The sequence below is a fragment of the Octopus bimaculoides genome, chromosome 8, assembly GCF_046866305.1.
Source record: "Octopus bimaculoides isolate indiv1 chromosome 8, ASM4686630v1, whole genome shotgun sequence".
Taxonomy (NCBI): Eukaryota; Metazoa; Mollusca; class Cephalopoda; order Octopoda; family Octopodidae; genus Octopus; species Octopus bimaculoides.
Genome location: NC_142935.1, coordinates 32,431,034 through 32,453,258, shown reverse-complemented (window position 1 = coordinate 32,453,258; position 22,225 = coordinate 32,431,034). Strand labels below are relative to the sequence as shown.

The 22,225-nt window shown below is 36.8% G+C and overlaps 1 protein-coding gene across 1 annotated transcript; it reads left to right on the top strand.

The window, feature by feature from the left end:
* On the top strand, positions 1-18,345 carry LOC106876622 (uncharacterized). Its single transcript, XM_014925237.3, has 6 exons — positions 1-474; positions 5,207-5,536; positions 8,638-8,729; positions 11,205-11,356; positions 14,104-14,213; positions 17,005-18,345. The coding sequence occupies exons 1-6, from the start codon at positions 462-464 to the stop codon at positions 17,058-17,060; spliced, it is 753 nt and encodes a 250-aa protein (XP_014780723.1). The 5' UTR covers positions 1-461; the 3' UTR covers positions 17,061-18,345.
* Positions 18,346-22,225: the final 3,880 nt, after the last annotated feature.

Genomic DNA, 22,225 nt, shown 5'->3' with positions numbered 1-22,225 from the left:
TTTGTGAAGATCGATAGATAGAAGTGGTCATTGATAGAAAATTAGATTAGGGAAGTGTTGGTAAACAACTGATGATTCACTTATGCTCTTGATAACAAAATATTCTGGAGAGACTACAGAACAATACAGAATCTCATATTTAAAAAAGTCTTCAAGAAAATTGTAATATTCTTGCAACAGCTTCTAGAGTTAGAGTGAAAGTAAGTGTAATTTACTCACCTATCCTTCCAAGGCTGGAAAAAAGTTTGATGATATTGTTTTAAGTAGATATATTTTACGAAGTCAGTGTAACACAAATCAGTCGGCTTCGTTAATATATGGAATTGCCATATACAATCCCGTTTATCGAAACTTGTAAAAAGAATCATTAAGTTGCAGAAAATATTTTTTCCAGTGAGACATTCCTGTTTGGTTGAATTTCTACTTAAAAGTGACCTTCACTAATTAACTCTGTAACAGTCATGAATCTTAAAGGTAAGTGAATTAATAATACTAAGGATCAAATAATAATACAATAATAATAACAATTGTTTCTATAATTCTGTGTTGGAAAATACTACCGCTCATTTATTCTCTCGTTACATTATATTTATCATTATCATTTCGCATTTCCAAGGAGAAACAATGACAGAATCACGGAATTTTAGAAATCATGGATCGACAGATAAATTAGTTTTAATATTAAATGGCGTATCTTTACGTTCTTATTTCGAATCCCACAACGTTGGTGTTTTTCTTTCATTTGTCTCTCGTGTGGTTTGTGTCTACGAAAGAAATCATTATTATTCTTAGATTTCAGTGTCTGTGTGGTATCAAAATTGCTTCCCAACCACATATATATATATACATGTATGTATGTATTTGTGTCTCTGTTTGTCTCCCCACCATCGCTTGACAACCGATGTTGGCGTGTTTACGTCCCCGTAACATAGCGATTCGGCAAAATCGTACTAGGTTCACAAAGAATAAGTCCTGTGATCGATTTGTTCAACAAAAGGCGGTGCTCCAGCATGACCACAGTCAAATGATTGAAATGATTAAAAGAAATAATAAATAAATAAATAAATAAATAAATAGACAAAAATAATGCAATAAATGAGAAAATTTGTTAATCTCTCTCGAAAAACAATACCTCTGTCTAGTCTCTATTCGATTTTCCCTTTCATATTTAACAAGACGAAGATAAAAGCTCAATTTATGCACAGAAAGTTAACCCAATCGGTTATATAGATTATTAAAATTTTTATAAACTAAATTTCCAGCACTAAACAATACTGTTGAGTATAACCCAAAAGATGCTCTTATTTATACAGATATAGATAGATAGATAGATAGATAGATAGATAGATAGATAGATAGATAGATAGATAGATAGATAGATAGATAGATAGATGGATAGATAATCATTAGTTTATGTATATGAAAAGAAGCACATTCTAAAGCATTAGAGCAGTAATATATATTTTCAGGAAGTTAAAAGTTATCGCCAGTCTTAGAGTCACCATTTTATTGCGCACATATAAAGCACTTAGAATTATTGGCGACTCGTCAAACTTAAATGGCTGAAGGCGCATAATGTCTCTAGAAATGGAGGAAGAAATACCTAACAGCTAGACGATTTTGTAAACAAAACTTATTTGTCCATGTTGTAGGTGGGACAAAATTATCCCCTTCACAACGGCTCCGGCCATGGTGATATTCGAAGGAGCTGTGACGGGATTATTGAATGGATGATCACATAGAGGTTCCTTGAACAATTAGGGGCTGATATAAACGGGAGCAAACGATGTAAGCTTTGCTTCGCTGAGAGGACAAGAAACATAAAAACTCACTCGACTCGGGGATGTCTTTAAGTTCCAGGAAAGAAATAGTCATTCAATGCCCTCATCTAAAATGTTTCCTACATTAGACAAGAAATATCACCGGAGCTGATATAAGGGGGTAACACGGGCAATTACTTTTTTTAACGAAACCAACTGACAGTTACATATTTCTTCATTCAGTTATATAGAAGTTATGCGCCTTCAGCCATTTGAGTCTGACGAGTCTCGTTTACTGCTAACAGTTTTAGAGGTGCGAAACCAATGATCATTCTAGGAGAGGCCATAACTTTTTACTTCCTAATATACAAATACAGAGTGCACCAAAAAATTGTATACACACTTCAGGAAATATTTAACTTTATGAATATTGTATGAATAGCTCTATAAATATAGGTACCTCTTTCGATGTTATCAAATTGCCACAGAACTGAATAAATTGCAATAACACTGTATGTGTATGTGTGCTTGCATATGTGCGTAGTTGGAGGGTTCAACAGGGAGTCAGAGGCAGTCTGAAGAGTATGTGAATGGGTGTGTGTGGGGGTTGCATTGGTGTATCCGCATATATGTGTATGTGTGTGCGTGTGTGTATATATGTATGCATGTATGTATACATGTATGCGTATATATATATTTTTTTCTCCGTGTTTTTCTCCTTGTTTTCTCCGTATTCTTTCTGTTGAAGAGCGTAGCTCGAAACGTTAAAGACTTTCTGTATTCCCGAGCGTTAAACTAATACATCCTTTTGTTGTCTACATCACTTGTCCTCGTCTGTTGTTTTTTTCGTAAATTCTCCCATGTATGTATGTATATATATATATATATATATATATATATATATATTATTTTGCTTAAAAGAGTTCCAACACTGTCTGTTTTTTATGTTTTATTTATATTCCTGCAGAACTAATGTGGGGTATAGAATATGGAATATACAATATACAATATAAAACAAAATAAAATAAAAATGGATGGCACCATGAAAGAAAGTATTGAATGTAGATGAAATATTGAGTGTTCAATATAAAGGATCAAATATATAAATATATAAATATAAATATATATATATAAAGGCGACTCGAGTTTCAGGGCTATTTCCCTTCGTCATGGCCGGTATGACAGACTTTAACAGACTGTAATAAGTTGGCTGGTTTTCTGTCTTTTATACCAATTCCTTTGGACGGCAGCAGTAGGTGTTTGGCTATTTTTAGAATTGATGTTAAATCTATTTTTAGAAATGATGATATTTTAATTTATTGTTTTGTGTGGGTTGTAGGGATAAGATTTTTAAACCCCAGTAGGTGTTTGGCTGTTCTTAGAAATGATGCCAAATCTATTTATAGAAATGATGATATCTGAGAGATTTTTTGTGTTTTGGTTACAGGGATAAGATTTTTAAACCCCAAGTAAGATGGATTTAATCATTGTTTGTTAAGAGTGGGTTTGAATTTCTTAATAAAGTCCTTTTCTTTGCATTTTCTTTCAATTTCATTCCGGTTGTAAAGTTTATGGAATGGAAATATAATAAAAGTTTGATGACCACATGTTGCTAGATGGTTACTCAGTGGTATTTGGCGGACTTCTGGGTTTTTAATCTGTTGTCGATGTACCCGTGAGCGTTCCGATAGTGCATTACCTGTCTGGCCAACGTACAATTCTTCACAATTAGGGCATTTGATGCAGTAGATTAGATTTCTACTTTTGCAGTTCATGTTCGCATTGGTGAATATTTTCCCTGTTTTTGTGTTCATATATGGGCCGGTATGGATTGATCGGCATGTGCCGCATCGGCTATCATTGCATTTGGATACAGTGAATGTTTGATTTTTGTTGCTGAGGTCAAACCTTGCCTTTGTTAATAGTTTTTTCAAGTTTTTAGGTTGTCTCTTACTGAGAGTTATATTTTGATCCGTAATGATATTTCTCAATTCCTTACTTTGTGCAAGGATCGGTAAGTTCGCTTTGGCGATATTAAAGATGTTCTGGTGGCATGGATTTTGTGTCACTATAAATGGAATGATCTTTTCCTGTTTGTCTTTTCTTTGCGGTGTTCATGCCACCAGAACATCTTTAATATCGCCAAAGCGAACTTACCGATCCTTGCACAAAGTAAGGAATTGAGAAATATCATTACAGATCAAAATATAACTCTCAGTAAGAGACAACCTAAAAACTTGAAAAAACTATTAACAAAGGCAAGGTTTGACCTCAGCAACAAAAATCAAACATTCACTGTATCCAAATGCAATGATAGCCGATGCGGCACATGCCGATCAATCCATACCGGCCCATATATGAACACAAAAACAGGGAAAATATTCACCAATGCGAACATGAACTGCAAAAGTAGAAATCTAATCTACTGCATCAAATGCCCTAATTGTGAAGAATTGTACGTTGGCCAGACAGGTAATGCACTATCGGAACGCTCACGGGTACATCGACAACAGATTAAAAACCCAGAAGTCCGCCAAATACCACTGAGTAACCATCTAGCAACATGTGGTCATCAAACTTTTATTATATTTCCATTCCATAAACTTTACAACCGGAATGAAATTGAAAGAAAATGCAAAGAAAAGGACTTTATTAAGAAATTCAAACCCACTCTTAACAAACAATGATTAAATCCATCTTACTTGGGGTTTAAAAATCTTATCCCTGTAACCAAAACACAAAAAATCTCTCAGATATCATCATTTCTATAAATAGATTTGGCATCATTTCTAAGAACAGCCAAACACCTACTGGGGTTTAAAAATCTTATCCCTACAACCCACACAAAACAATAAATTAAAATATCATCATTTCTAAAAATAGATTTAACATCAATTCTAAAAATAGCCAAACACCTACTGCTGCCGTCCAAAGGAATTGGTATAAAAGACAGAAAACCAGCCAACTTATTACAGTCTGTTAAAGTCTGTCATACCGGCCATGACGAAGGGAAATAGCCCTGAAACTCGAGTCGCCGTTATATATATATATTTATATTTATATATTTATATATTTGATCCTTTATATTGAACACTCAATATTTCATCTACATTCAATACTTTCTTTCATGGTGCCATTCATTTTTATTTTATTTTATTTTATATTGTATATTGTATATCATATTATATATTGTATATTCCATATTCTATACCCCACATTAGTTCTGCAGGAATATAAATAAAACATAAAAAACAGACAGTGTTGGAACTCTTTTAAGCAAAATAATATATTCCTCTATACACAATCATACAAAAAAACCCACCTTTTTTGTATTTATTTTTACTCGCATATATATATATATATATATATATATATATATATATATATATATATATATATATATATATATATATATATATATATATATATACTTGTATATTTTTCAGGAATGAAAACGTCAAATCAACCCCGTATGATTCTCAGTCGACTGCAAGTTTTCACAATTATTTTTATCGCGATTTTGAGAACTGGTACATCAAACGATGACGGACAACTTTTTAGGAAAACAACCGAGTCAAAATGCTTGAAACTTCCAATTGTACGTACCGGATATACGTCGTCCGTCACAGAATGTGCATTACAGTGTATGATGAATGAGGAGTGTGGCTATTTTAGCTATTGTGATGGACTGTGCAAAATGTATGAATTGTTCTCCACGGAAGACATTCAGGATTATTCCTGCAGCTGTTTATCTTATGTAAGGTTCTCGGGAAACAGTGAGTAAATCGGTTTTTACTTATGTGTTTTATTTTTCGTTTTCTTTTGTTTCTTTTTGTATTCCATTTCCACCATTAACCGCTTGCAATATATCTAACCACCTGACTGTTGTACATTCGTGAAATTCTTTGTTTAGTTTTAAACGAAATATAGGAGCGAAAAACAGGCAGGATTAGTTAAAACAGCCATCAAGATACATTGCAACGCCTAGTGAAGTCCTTTTTATCGTTCAAATTCTGCCAAACTCGTTATCATTTTGTCCTTCTTTCTGGGGAGTATAAAGAAATACAAATATATACGGTGGCGCTTATGAAAGATAATATCCTCTTACCAAATATATGGCTTTGTGTCCATGTTAGAAATTAATATTGGGTAAAATATTTCCATCTAAAATAAACAAGGAAATCGGGCACATCGAATGTAAAGTGCATTTTCCGTAGCTCTACTTTGGAAATAAATGGAATTCCTGGTGTGTGTCTCGTTATAGTTACCCCTTCCTATGGGTAAATAAAATAAACAAACAAACCTTTCTATTTCATTCAGTGATGTAACCGTAACTAGATGATTCGCTGCAATACATTGTCAATTTAGGTATAATTTAATGAGACCCACTGATTACATTTCCTTACATTGTTAGACTCAGCTTTTAACTCTGTTCCTCATTTCGCCATCCTTTCTTTTCTGAGATTGCTACACGATAAACGTGTGTCAGTTTAAGGTTATAGATAGACCGGGCGATGTGAGTGTTTACTGAGCGAAAACACCTAAGGCTCCACAAGGATTCGGCAGGGGCTGGTGGTGAACCCTGCTGTTATCTTTCACCACAACATTCTCTCACTCTTTCTTCCTGTTTCTTTTGTACCTGCATTTCAAAGGGTCAGCTTTGTCATAATCTATGTCACGCTGAATCTCCCCGAGAACTACGTTAAATGTATATGTGTCTGTGGAGTGCTCAGCCACTTGCATGATAATTTCACGAGCAGGCTGTTCCGTTGATCGGATCAACTGGAACCCACGTCGTCGTAACTGACGGAATGCCACGACATATTGATACTATGTTTCACATATTTTTAAAGTTTCACACACATACATTATACATGCACTTTCTCCGCACATGGGGTAGACCAGGTTTCCATGAACAGACACTCTGAAAATATAATCAGAGCACAATCATTAAACATAGCAAGTAAGAGAAAGTCATCACAAAGAAGCCATGAGAATTAATACCAATACGAACCCTTCTAACCTTTGATTATTTCACGTATTTACCGCATCCATACAGCATTCCTGAAACTATATCTGAAGTAAGAGGCTTCTTTTTTTATTGTCCTCAGATACGGCGTATTCTTTACAATGACCCACTTAGTCCATTTCTAACCTTTTCTAAACGGTGTCACTATTAGGACAAGGAAATGATTTATATAAACATATCCTTCTCTATGCTTGCAATGTTAGAGAAATACAGAATTAAACAAATGTACCTTACTATCTGTGCTTTTGTAGTTCAGTGTTCTTCACACAACTAGACAAGTTTCTGGCTTACAAACTCCATTGCTCAAGAGCTAAACGACTAAACTAAAGCCCTCAAAGTAGCGATGGGGACCAGGTGTTAAAATCCCAGATAATATCACATGGCACTTTTACATGTTTAAATTTGGCAAAGCTCTGTCCTAAAGCTTGTAGTTTTTCTTTATATTCAAGAAATAATTCAGTTCTAGCAAGTTATTAATTCTCTACAAAACACAAGTAAGACGCAGGCTTTGTTGCTCACGTTTATTAAACGGTTTTCCTGCGATATTCACAAAATATCCAAGACGGCATCCAGAAGAAGGTTATCCGACTGACTTACAGATATTCAGACATTTGTAATGCTTTAATCAGTTACAATAATCCAAGAAGTAAATGACTTATTTTCGACAAAATTAATTCTTCAATATATGCGATATTATAACAAAGCAGTTCTTTTAAAGAAAGTTACAAGGAAGTTTCCCATTAAGGTTTGAACTCAAGGCTAAAACTAGTTATATAACTAATATTAATAAATCATATAGTTTACACATACATGTCTTCTCTCATTTATTCTCTAAACTATTGTAGTTCTCTACAGCAATCACTTTTGTACATCCAATTAGTGATTTGCTCATTAAAAGTTAGGAAAGTGCGTACAAGACCATACGTTGCTAATGAAGTGCTAAACAAACCGTAAATTATCAGTGCTTTACTTCCGTTCTTTCTGAAATAATTTTGAATATTCAAAAACTAATATTTTTCCTTCACAGCCTAATAATTTCTTGTTAAAATTTTTTAATGTTCCCACCTTAAATATATTCCTTTCTACTCTAGGCTCAAGGCCCGAAATTTTGGGAGAGGGGGCCAGTCGATTAGATCGACCCCAGTACGCAACTGGTACTTAATTTATCAATCCCGAAAGGATGAAAGGGAAAGTCCACCTCGGCGACGTTTATACCATAAACATAATAACATTAAACGAACAATTGTTTTTCATGCAGATGGCGTCTATAGGATTTGTTTCCATTTTTTCCATTTTTACTAACGACTTGTATCCTAATAATGTGTATCAATTAGTCTTGATTCATAACTCTTTCAATAAAATATTTCATCGATTTCATTTAATGCGTCATAAGGACATACTTTCCCAAGTCGTCCGACCTTCTAAAAATATCAGACAAATCACCTTCAAATTATATCGTATCAACTTGAAAAGGACGGTACACATCGGATTATGCTAGATAGAAAATATATTACAGATAGACGGGCTAGTCATGGTTCGAACAACTTTTCCTATAAGACTTCTCAATCAGGGTTGAATCGGTGCTAAATAGCAACAATACTAACAACGTTCTAGCATTTTCTTTAAATATGAAATTCTGGAATATGTTAAATAGTAACTAAAAATCAAAAAATCGAGATGAATCTGGAGAAAACTATTTGCAAATATCATAATTTCTAAATCATTGCTGTAATTTTCACTGCTTCATATGACATATTAATATATTGCTTTTAAAATCTTGGTAAAATTTACTTTAAAATCTCGTCTCTTCCTTAACAGTGAAAATGTACTTATTCATTACCCATGCAGGTACAAGCTGGCAGAAGGTATTTGAGATAAACGAAATCTCGTTTAAAAGGAGTCCTATTTATAAATACTGGGACAGTTTGCCTATTGAAAAGGTAATACATTTTCTAAATTTCCAAATGGTTGTCATTTAATAAACAGTCTCAATATTGTTGGTCCGTTATATTGGAAGGTATTTTTATTTTTTCATGTCGATATTGTAATAGCGTATGTAATTTATTTTCTCATTATTGCTGATGATGTTATTGTTTAAACTTTATGGGCAAGTAAGTTCCAGTTTTCACTCCTGTGTTGTTTTGAAACAAGTCTTTCTGTACCATTTTCTTTGGCACGCATCACGGAATCAAGGCACAAATAATCACTCACAAAAGCGCATGCCTCCACAAATACCCTTCTTTGATTAATTCTTTTATTGAGAAAGCTGAAAGATAGCAAAGGCCTATTAAATAAAACGTTCAACTAACATGGTAACCTCTATGTGGTCATTTTATTAACAGGGAATAGCAGTCAAATAAGCCACAAATCATAATGCATCTATCTACAGGGTACCGTTTTCTGAGACGCAATATTTTGAGAAAACTAGAAGACTGGAAGATCTTTGATTATATGTCATTTCTCACAAAGGATGATTAGGATTGAAGGAAAATTACAATGGATGAGAGTCAAAATCATTAGATTGTAGGGTATTGCTTCCGACCTTTAATGTTCTGGGTTCAAATAGCGTCAGAGTCAATGGTAAATTTTCCCCAACCAGGGTCGATATAATAATGTACCAGTCAAGTGCTGGATTAGATTTAGTCAATAAACCCAACTCCAAGATTTGTGAATTTGTAGAATCGTTACAGTATTCTGCTATTTTGAGATGCTGGAAGTAAGAGTCTTTCGACGATTGTTAGCAGGCTGGTTCTCAAGAAGAGATGGCTCTTCTTGAGAAGTGTAGTCCTCGTCGCAGGATTATCCAGATTAGAACAGATTATTGGAGTAGGAAAAGATTGGAGAGCTTGATCAGGACAAGAGCTAGCTCTGAAATGCATTGGTTGATTATATGAAAGTGACTCTGTCAGCTTTAGTAAAGAGCCTCGCTGGTGTTCGATTGTTCAGTGATGTATGTGAATGTTGTGAGGGAACAGACGGAAAGGAACCAGGTAGTTTGAAATGCTGTTGGTATTGCTGTTGTGATTTCGCTCTGTCCACTTCTTTTAAGAGTGTAGAGTGTAATTTTATTGAAATATTACTGCTATTTCTTGCATTGAAACTTCATTATAAGCTCATGAGAACCTTTGTGTGTTTGTGTTTCTGCAGCTGTGTATGTGTGTCTGTATGTATATTTGAGTACATGTATATGTGAGCGGGTGCATGTAAGAAATTATCTGTGCACAACGTTAGAAGCTAAATGGGCAGCAAATGCAATGAAATTTGAAATGACACAAGTAGCCATATTGGTTTTAAAAATCTTTAAAAAGTCGATTTCTTAAATTTAGTGTAGATTCACTTAGAAAGACATGTCAAGACCCAGGAAAATTTTCTGAAACCAGACATGATTGAACCATTTCAGTGTCTCAATGCACTCTCCAGTTTTGCAGATGATCGTCTTCCTAAAGTTGTCCTACTTTTTGACATTCCTAAATGTTTGTATTTTTTTGTCATCCCTAGAGATTTTATGCATAGAAGTGGCGGGAATTTATTATAGTCAACTAATTTGAAGATGGTAGAGGATCTGAAGAGTAAGGACTATTATGCTGTAGGAAAATGTAACGTTTAATGATTTGCTTGAGATATATTTGATGACTTCATACATGCTAGGCTTAGGTATGAGAAATAATAGAGAAGTGTTTGGAGATTGATACAGTAAGTCAACTAACAATATTTTTAAACTTCGATACCATGAAGTGCTGATAAACCCAATTGTCAAAGAGTTCAATTTATTTTTCTATAGCTGCATCACTGTGTGAGGAGTGCTGAGGCTAAGAGAAATTGCGAAAAAAAGACCATAAGGTTGATTTTGGAGAACTTTCCTTAAATTCTCATTCTCGTAAACTGTATACGTCACCGTATTCAGAAGAACTGAGAACGGGTCTTTGTTTCAATTTGTACTCTCAGGGTTTTCAGATGGACGCGATAAATACGTCGCTTGCTATTCATCCTATCTCTTAGTGTATGTCGTATTTTGGGAAGAATTTGGGCGTTTGTCGGCAAGTAAAAATAAAAGTAACTATAACTATACTTCAATCCATCCTTAAACGCTGTTTCATATTATTTTTTATATAAGATTAGTCATTATTCCGTTATCACTTTTTAAAATATGTTTAGAAAATGGTGGCTGCTGTTGGCGAAATGAATTGTAGTACAGTTAAGCCACTTATGAACCATTGTTCTGTGATACAGCTGTAACGATTTATGCAATATCAGGGGGGACATCTGTCTCTCGCTCTCCATTTCTGATTCTCCACCTCATTGTCAGTGTCTGTTTCTCCTCCTACTTTCCTGTCTACCTCTGGTTTCTTATTGCGTCTCCTGTTGTCTCCTCTCAGTGAGGTATCCTCTTGATTTTATTCATCTTTTATTTTCAGGTGAAACTCACCTTGAGAAAAAATAAAGCTGATGTTCACTCATTAACTTTCGATGGAAAAGAGACAAATTACACATCGTGGTTCCAGTATGAAAAACTCATCTCAGTACCGTGGTTTGGAGATGTAAAAGTCAACTACGAGTTCAAATATGCGTATATATTAATTCCTTTTTATTTATTAGCACCAATAGATTTCCTATGATAATAATTACGATTTTTTTCAACTAGTATCATATTACGATACATTGATCTCAGTAATTTTCTTGGGGACGTAATTAACTAGTTTTATGTTATTCATCCTGAAAGAATAAATGAGAAACTTGATCGTGGTGGGATTTGGATAGAAAACGTACAGGAACGAAAATAGCCGCAACTTGGCTTATTGGTTGCAATCTCACTGATTCTACCTTTATTTTTGTTTAAATGATGATGATAGTGATGATGATGATGATGATTATGATGATGATGATGATGATGAAGTGCTCACAAATGCATAAGTAGTAATTTTTTCCCTCAATTACTCATTAGCATATTCACTGACTGGGTCCTTCTAATCTTGTGGGCCGAAAATGACACATTCCCCTTCCAGTAACCTAGTCTTCATTAGGTCAACCGAACAGATCTCGTATTTGTGGTCCGTGTTGCCAACCAGTTTGAAATCAGGGCATCCTAAATTATCCTTAACTATTGATCTTGAATATATTCTATCTAGGTACGATTAGAACGACCAGCTGTGATCTGTTTCCTACAATATAAATAGCTTTTCTCGATATTTAGCAGTATAAATTCCTCGAGGTCAGCATGGAAGCAGGGATACCTGTTCCATAATCTCAGGTCTCTGCACACATACGTCGTTGTAATCAGGGAAACCAGAATTTTCGAGACGTAATTTCCTGTCCCCCTTCTGAGAGACTGATGCTTGCAGCACATTCGGTCGTTCTGGATCAAATTATGTAGCGGTGCTGCTTTGGAAAGGCCTGGCTCTGGATGTAAATACGGTTTTACTGTTCCGTGTTATTGGTGAGCGTTTCTGGACGTGCGCACGATGAGAATGAAATCATCAGATTAGTGACTTTTTGCACCCCGACTCGAGCGGGCAGAATAGATTTCCTTTGATACCTAGGGACACGCTTGGGGACATTTTGCTCATCAGTGTTAGTGGGCGATTTGAATGGCATTTTGGATGCACGAAACTACTGTGTCTATGTAGTCGATAGAAGTCCGTGGAAAGACCTCACTAACCTTCTCAGGCACTTTCGACTGTCTCACAGTTTCCCTTTGATTTATCATATACGAGAAAGTGAACTCGTTATAACCGCAGCGGCATCCGAAACTCGGAGTTTTATCATGGTTACCGAATAATTGTCACATATTATTTACACACACACACACACACACACACACACACACACACATATATATATATATATATATATATATACACACACACAGAAAATAAGATATAGTGATATATATATATATATATATATATACATATATATATATATATATATATATATATATATATATATATATATATATGTGTGTGTATGTATATGTTTATATATAAGAGTGTGTATCAAGTAAGTTGTATCTTAATAATTCTGATGCGACACTTTCTATTCTATTCTATTCTATTATTCTATCATTCTTTCGTTTTCTCTCCTCCTCTCTATAATTCTTTTTATCTCCCCTTCTCCCCCTCTCACTTTTTCTCTGTTATCCTTCTCTAATTTTTTCTCTCCCCTTCGCTGTCTGTCACTCTCTCTCTCTCTCACTCTTCCTCCTTTGCTCTCTCGTGATTCCCACGTGACAATCGGCCATCTTTCTTTCCCTAACTTGTGTTTCTTCTTTTCCTCCTGATACAGCTGGACGAATCAGACTTATTCTTGTCTGTCTCATGTCCAAGCTTCCTTCTTCTCGTTCGCTACTTCACTTCGTTTACGCTTAGCAGCCCTTCCTGTTTGTTTTCACTGTCCTGTTTTTATTACCAATTTTGACCCTCCGCAAAATCCCAAATTTTATTTAATTTGCTTTGCGGGAGCAACTGTTTTATCAAAGGCGTATCTTGTCGTGAAATGCTCGACATATAGATTACAGAAGCAGACGACAACAGATGAAGAGTCGTTCTTTATTTTGCGCGTCTTGTTTTCCATTTCTTTCCTTCGTTGTTCGCAAATAAAAGTTCATATTCCATGTATCCGTATTCCGCATTCCATATATTCGTATATTTTGTTGTTTACGTTCTGAGACGTACTATGCCGACGTATGTATATACGTACATATGTAAGTATGTACATATACGTATGTATATATGCATATATATATATATATATATATATATATATATATATATATATATATATATATATATATATATATATATATATATATATATATATGTATATATATATATACATGTGTATATGTGTGTGCATGTGTGTGTGTGTTTATAATTTAGGCATAAAGCCACCAATGCAACTGATAATCAATTCTTTGTCCCTCCAAATACTAGAAACACTAGCGCATCAGTACAGCTAATGATCAAACGCATCGCAGTCTGTGCTCTATCCTTTAACTGAATTCCTGCCCTTTTGCTCTCATCCAGTATACATCTCGTCTGCAACAGTCACACTTCCTAAATCTTTCGTTTCAGTCTCATCTGACACTCCTTCTTTAACTCCCTGTTCTTCACACTTCAATTGAAGCTAAATAACAAAATCTGATTTATTCAAAGTACAGGTCACATTTACGAAGAATAACACACTCAATAATTTCAAACATGACATATAAACTCAGTGATTTCATTAAACAGAACTTATTGTCGTAAATACAGTCGTAAAGTATTTCATTATGATGAATGTTAATTGAATGCATCAACGGTAATATATTATTTTCAGTGAGGAGATTATTGCCATCGGACCAGTTAATAATGATAACTATGGTGCGCTGAAAGCAGGCAAGACAAATAGTTTGCATTATTATATTCGTTACAGAGAGGACTTTACTGGTAATATATTTCTTTTTTCTGCCTGCAAATGGTTGTATATATGTGTCTGTCTATATATTTATGAACGTATGTACAGATGTGTGTACATGTATGTGTGTGTGTGTGTGTATGTGTGTGTGTGTGTGTGTGTGTGTGTGTGTGTGTGTGTGTGTGTGTGTGTGCGTGCGTGCGTGCGTGTTCTGAGATTGTGCGCTTCCACTTTTTTTATTTATTGGTATTCTTCCTAGAAGGAGGGACCTGATTTTAAATAAACAAAGAAAAGCACAACTAGAATTTGGATGACAACAGTAATTATTACAAATCACTCTTTAAAGAAAAGTTTTACTTACAGATTGTATCTCGTAGCGTACATGTTAGCCAGTCTGTTTCTTTTACTTGAAAATATCAGCTTTTTCAATTTGCCGCTTCGACATTTACTAACATAACCAAGTGCTCCAATCATTATTGATATAAATTCGAATTTATCATCAAGGCAGATATCTGATGGTTTGCCAGTAGCTGTCCTTAGATATTCACTTTTTTGTTGATTTTGGAAGATATATTCACAGCTGCAGGTCAGCTGACCTCCATGATTACACGCGACATTAACTTTTTCTAATAAGTTTGATTCTTCAACTTATCTCCAACGTTTTCTTAACAATTTCATTTCTAAACCTTCTCTTTTAATTTCCTCTAATATCCCACTGCATATTAACCCTTTAATTAATGTAATTGTGCAGTTTGTCCCGTATAAAGCGAGTCTGTCTGCGGTGACAATTTTGATTCTAGCTTCTGTTTCAGTACTCCTATTTATAAATATATTGTTGTAACCAAATTCCATTTCATATAAGTTCATAACTGTTTACATCTGTTATAAGCAAGCTTTATGTTTATGAATGACAGTTTTTCTGTGAAAATTCATATCAATATACGTTAAAACGATTTAGTGTTTTATTCAGCATTATTTCCACATCTGTATTACCGTATTATTCCTATTCACTTTACATATACATATTCGTAAGCGCTCGCACACACACAAACACATAAGCGTATATATATATATATATATATATATATATATATATATATATATATATATATATATATATATATATATATATATATATATATATATATATATATATATACTTGAAGTGCAATATATGGGTTCATTGAATCGTGTGGTGATTACGCAGGAGGTCGTCTAAGTTACTCCATGTCTGGTTTTGTCCAGATTTCCAAGTGGAAAACTTGGATGAGACGACAAGCAGGTTGGGTTACAAAAGGAGTCCTCCACCTCTCTCTCTCTCTCTCTCTCTCTCTCTCTCTCTCCCTCTCTCTCTCTCTCCCTCTCTCTCTCCCCCTCTCTCGCTCTCTCTCTCCCCCTATCTCTCTCTCTCTCTTTGTATATATATATATATATATATATATATATACAGAGAGAGAGAGAGAGGAGTGAATGCCTCTCAAACCACAGTTGGATTGCATTAATCTTTATTGTCCCCCATGAAATTACGTATGCAACTTCGATGCGTGCTCGAAGATATGAGGAGATAAAAACCGTTCGATGAACTACAGCAACTCATTATTTCGAGTGAATGGCTACTGATCGGAACCACTCGATATTATGCGCTCAGTCCGCCAAGATGGTCCCTTTCTTGTCTCTTTCGTACGTACGGACTCGGAAGTCACTATAAGAGAAAATGGAGACACTAACGAGCATCCCGCACGAAGACGTGAAAAAACAACGTCGAAATTCACCGATGAGATTGCCGCCATCGTGTCAGACACTATGACGGTAGATACTCTTGATCAACAGTAGTCTTAGTGTATACGATGCACTATCTGGAGCAAAAACAATCAGTCAAGTCTGTTTAGTGAGCCTGCAGCTGCTGGCCACCTGGGCAGGTAGGTTTTTGTCGTCTACGACCCAATAGTGTCGTATGATTCTGTACATACGGACTGGTTAAGTTACGCGGTGTTTGGTTTGATCCAGATCTCCAAGTGGAGAAGAACGTGGACGAGACGACATGCAGGTTGGTCAGCTTCACCCAATAATATCCCTAGGGAAAGCTATCCTTTAAAGTTTGGTGGAATTGATATTGCGAATGCATTCTTGGCCTTCGTCATATATCTTCGTCATATGAGCTTCGTGCCTCGCTCCGATTCACCTCTAGCTGAACTGGAGTGCCTACTCTTCTGCATTTTGTGGAAGGCACTCCATTTGTTGTCAATACCAGTTCTATGGAGGAATGGGTATGTCTTGGGATCGATTTGCTCCACTAAAAGAGGTGCTCCAGCATGGCCGCAGCCAAATGACTGAAACAGATAAAAGAATAAAAGGATATTCACTTGTGTATTTATCTATAATCTATCTGACTGATTTACAACAAAATTCCAGAGAGGTTCACGTCGTTTCACATAAAACTTAAATATTGCAACGTGCCAGAATATTCTGGAATCCATATCAATTACTGTCCGTGAGTTTCTTTTAAAATGTATTATAATTGCATATCACCTTAAGATCAGGCACCTAAAATGCAACAAGGTATATTTTGTTTGTTGATTGACAGGCATCGAAGGTGAAACTAATGAAGCTAACTCTGCGTTTGCTAACAATATGACACATTCGATTAATGACATTTTAAAATGTTTTTTGAAGTTCTTTTTAATTCCTTTTTAATTCTCCTTCTCAAATATGTATTTTCTTTGTCGTTTGTATATCTTTCATTTCAACGACGATGCAGTTCTTGTATACAACCACAATCACTGTTTTAATTAATTTAAAATTTTTCTCTTTTTTGCATTTCAGTGGAAAACAGTAAAGCTCCACTAGAAGCTCTGGATATCTACGCATTATTGAAGTAGAATTCATATTACTCCTGGAATTACTTATGTTAATATGTGTGTGTATGTGTGAATGTGTATGTGTGTGTAAGCGAGTCGATCACACACCTCACACATATAAATTCCCCCTCCACCTACACACCTGTATACCGCCCACATTGGTAACCTCACCACACTACGATACTCAAACATATACACACTGTTCAACTCATCATTGACTTAAAATACTATTACACACACACCCACAACACCTTTCTACTCTACATACACTACCACCAAACACTTCTAAACACCCACACCACACACTTACACAAAATCTTTAATAACGGTACTACACATAGCAATATACGAGCAGCCACACACACTCAGTACACACACCACACACTATCATGCACACTACCACAACCACACAAGTACATAATACCTGGACACAAACAGTATATATTCTCACACCCACGTAGGCATACAATACCTAAACAAAGACAACATATACAGACACACAGAACACGCATGATGCACGCAATACGCATAGATAAAGATAACGTTTGCCCACAAGCATACACTATACACATGCACAAAATTTGGTCACAGACACACACACATACACATGTGATCACACCACTTGAAAAGCACACAACGACTGCTACACGCAACAAACACACACACACACGTTACACACGCACACACACGTCTAAATTACTCGCCATTATTCGCACATTCATACTCACGTACACACGCCTGCGCACCTTAGTTCGTTGGGATTACTATTACTATCTCCCTTTCATTCGGCCTCTTCTCTTCCTAGCCATACGCCATACACTGTTTTCTTCTCTCTCCGTTTTTTTCATTCTCTCTCCATTTTGCCTCTTATTCCTTTCTGTCGAAGAACGTAGACTCGAAACATAAAAGATTTTTCCATTTTCCCCGAATGTTGCACTAATACACTTAATTATTGTTACTATGCCTATCTTCGTATTTTCTTTTTCTGTAAATTTGAAATACACAAACACACACCACACACACACATACACAAACTACGTACACACTTACACGCGCGTGCACAAGCATAAATCACTAAATAAGATACGTAATCCATATTCTTTAGTGGAACAAAATATATATTTTGTTTCACCAATGTCTCATCAGAAACTAAAAAACGAAAGTTTTGGAAGATTTAATTTATGATGAATATCATTTGCAGACAGACCAACGGGCTCAAGACAGACGAGGCCGTTTAAATCCTCGGCTGCACCCTGATAACTACTGGGCTTTAGATAGATAGATAGATAGATAGATAGATAGATAGATAGATAGATAGATAGATAGATAGATAGATAGATAAATAGATAGATAGATGGGTATAGATAGATAGATAGATAGATAGATAGATAGATAGATAGATAGATAGATATGTGTGTATGTGTGACTATCTGTCTATCTGCATTGATGTTTATCCTCAAGGCGCAAACGTGCGCGGTGCCGGGCAGGAGCATCCATGACAACCTCCATCTGATGCGCTACATCATAGAGAGGGTAGTTAAGGAACCTGGCATGGGTGGGGCCCTGATCAATTTAGATCAATCGAAAGCTTTCGATAGGGTAGACCATCAATACTTGGAGGCTGTCCTCATAGCAGCCGGCTTCGGTCCCATTTTCCGCGGCTGGATGGCTGCCTTGTACAGAGGCATCCGTTCGGTAGTTCGCGTCAATGGGCATCTATCAAGACCCTTCGACATTGCACGTTCGGTCCGTCAGGGATGCCCCCTCTCGTCGCTTCTGTACGTGTTGACTCTCGAGCCACTACTGCGGAAGCTGGCGACGCTGAGGGGCATCCCGCGAGAGTTGGGATGCGGGACGAGCGTGTCGGCATACGCGGACGACGTCACCGTCATAGTGTCTAGCCAAAAGCACATCGAGCTTGTCGGCGAGACACTGAGAGACTACGAAGCGGTAACGGGAGCAAAAATCAACCGGGATAAGTCAGTGGGCTTGCGGCTCGGCACCTGGAGAAGCAACCCCATGCCGTCAAGTAGCGCTTCCGTCGTGGGACGTTGGACTGACGGTCCGGTTGAGATGCTCGGGGTCTGGTTTGGTCCAGACCTCCAAACGGAGAAGAACTGGGACGAGATAACGAGAAGGGTGGCCACTCTAGCCCGGCAATGGGCCGAGAGGAAGCTTTCCCTGAAAGGTCGGGCGGAGGTGGCGAACACGTACATCGCGTCCGTCATCTACTACCGCCTGACCGTCGTTCCTTGTCCCGACCCTACCATCACCAAACTGGAGCGCATCCTCTTCCGCTTCTTGTGGAAAGGAAGCGTTCCGATGTTTAGGCGATCCGTTTGCTGCCAACACCCGTTAAAAGGAGGACTGGGCATGCCGTGGTTGATGATGCGCAGACACGCGCTGAGACTGCGACATCTCCGGCTCTACGTAGACAGCGGTGAACAGGTGTGGTCACCGTTTGTGCGGCGCGCTTTCCCGCAGCTCGTCTCCATGACCGAACTGCAGTCATGGATCAAGAAGAGGCCGAGGAAGGGCGATTGGCACCGCGAGTGTCGCGCTGCTCTTCGGCAACTCCAACAACCCGGGTCAACCTTGAGCGACTGCATCACAACTAACGCATTCTATAGTGGATTAGTGGAGGGAAGGTACGACGACGATCTCGGGGCGAACCTGGGCGTCGACGAGGAATACCTGACCCGCCTGTTTAAGACGACCTTCGGGCCGGGACCTATGGACAACTTCCAGAGATCCCTGGCCTGGCAGTGCTATCGAGAAGCACTACCCGTTCGGGATAAGCTCTACAGGCATGGCTCGAGAAACACGGGGCCGACCTGTCCGAGATGCCGGCAGAGCGACGAAACCGTTCTGCACGCACTCGTACAGTGTCCCACCATTTCCGAGCTGTGGGCTTACGTCGAACAACTGCTATCGCGTGTGGGACGAGTCGGTCTATCAGCCGAGTCTATCGTGAATATTGTCGCGCCTCCTTCCTTTAAACGGGAAGGAAGAGCTATTTTCATCGTACTTGTGGCTATGGCGAAAGAATGTGTATGGTGGACGCGTCTGAAAGGTCTAGAGACAAAGACTTTCCTCTCTGGGCAATCTCTCATCAACTTCTTCAAGTATCACCTGAAGAGGAAGTTGAGAGTAGAAAGGGAAGTCTTGTCTAGTGAATGCTTCAAAAAAAGATGGGTGAATGTAGCAAGGATGGCACGTGTGAACAACGGAGCCATCTTGAGCATAACCCTATGAACAAGAAAAAAAAAATAAAACAAAAAGGCAAAAGAGAGTCACTTACTGTTATAGTTTCTTCAATGAGAATATTGACCAAGGTTACCGTGGTCTTTTCCGTGGGCTTTTCCTTCCACGGCTAAACCTAAACTGTCCTCCCCTCTTTTTACACGAGAACATTACTGTGTGATACACGATCCCTATTGATCGGCCTTTCCTTTTCTTTTTTTTCGATCCCTTTTGATCGAACTGCCCCTTTTTCCCTTCCTACGATCCCTTTTGATCGACACCACCAATTTTTTTTTTTTTTTTTTTTTCCTTCCTTCCCCCTCCCAAAAAGAAAAGCTCTACATTGTATTTGTCCCATCTTCGTTGAGCCCTGTGTGACTAATAAAAGAAATGTATCCTATGCCCTATTTTGCTCATTACCTATTTGACAATACAGATGTTAAAATGGGAATGTTTCTGAAATGCCTAATGGGGTCGCTAAGATCGAGTAAATCTGGAAGAGAAGATTACATTGTTTTACACCATTTTATCCCTTTGGAATAATACCAATGTTGTCTTCGAAACATGTGTCGGAAGTAAAATAATTTGAATTACACCTGCGTTTAATTCCATTTATTTATTTATATATATTATACAAAATATTTCTGATAAACCCGGAGTTTCTACCTTGAAAAACAAGGTAGTTTTTGCTGCCCCGGAAACTGCTTATCTATTTCTTTCCGTGTAAATTGTAAACAAAAGAAAAAATACACACATCTATATATATATATATATATATATGTGTGTGGGGGGGGGGGGGTGGAGGCGCGTGGCTTAGTGGTTAGGGTGTCAACATCATGATCGTAAGATTGTGGTTTCGATTCCTGGATCGGGCGACGCGTTGTGTTCTTAAGCAAAACACTTCATTTCACGTTGCTCCAGTCCACTCAGCTGGCAAGAATGAGTAACGCTGCGATGGATCGGCGTCCCGTCCAGCTGGGGAACACATACACCATAGAAACCGGGAAACCGGGCCCGTGAGCTTGGCTAGGCTTTAAAAGGGCGCATTTATTTATATATATATAGTTATAGTATATATATACATATATATGGGTACATATGCATATATATATATATATATATATATATATATATATATATATATATGTATACATACAAATATATATATATATATATATATATATATATATATATATATATATATATATATATATATATGCATGCACACACACATACATATATATATACACATGTGTGTGTGTGTGTGTGTGTGTGTGTGTGTGTGTGTGTGTGTGTGTGTGTGTGTGTGTGTGTTTGTGTGTGTTGAAATTATAATTTGCTGAGATGGAATAGTCACTTAAATCGACTCTAGTATACTCCTGAAACCGCTTTGTTCCACAGATTCCATTTAATCTACCAGGCATTTATTGATGCTTCGAATCAATCCATAAAGCACCCAACTCACGAACTTCACTTTCTGAAAACCACTACTTTTGATAATTAACAAATGGACTGTTTCTTAATTTCGGTGATTATATCTTCTTGCTGCGACATTTTTTTAAAACTTAAATTCCTCATATTTCTGATGTAATGTTGTTTACAATATTTTTCTCGTCGTCCATTGGAAAGTGAGCTACACTTTTCGACATCACTTTTATTTCAATTACTTTTGGCATGATAAAAAAAACAACCTACATTATAACATTAGACTTTTTGCTATTTATCTGTATTTGCAACTCATTTCCCTTCGAATATTATAAAGCATTCAGAAATTCTAAATAAAGTTTTATTTCAAACGCACAGTGTTTTTGCTCTCTCTTTGAACACATTTTTTTTTCTACTTTGAAATATTACAAACTGCAATGTCGTTTGACTTTCTTACCCGCTGGCTGTAAGCAAACCCGTGGAATTTTTCTCATTTGCTATTTCATACCCACATGATA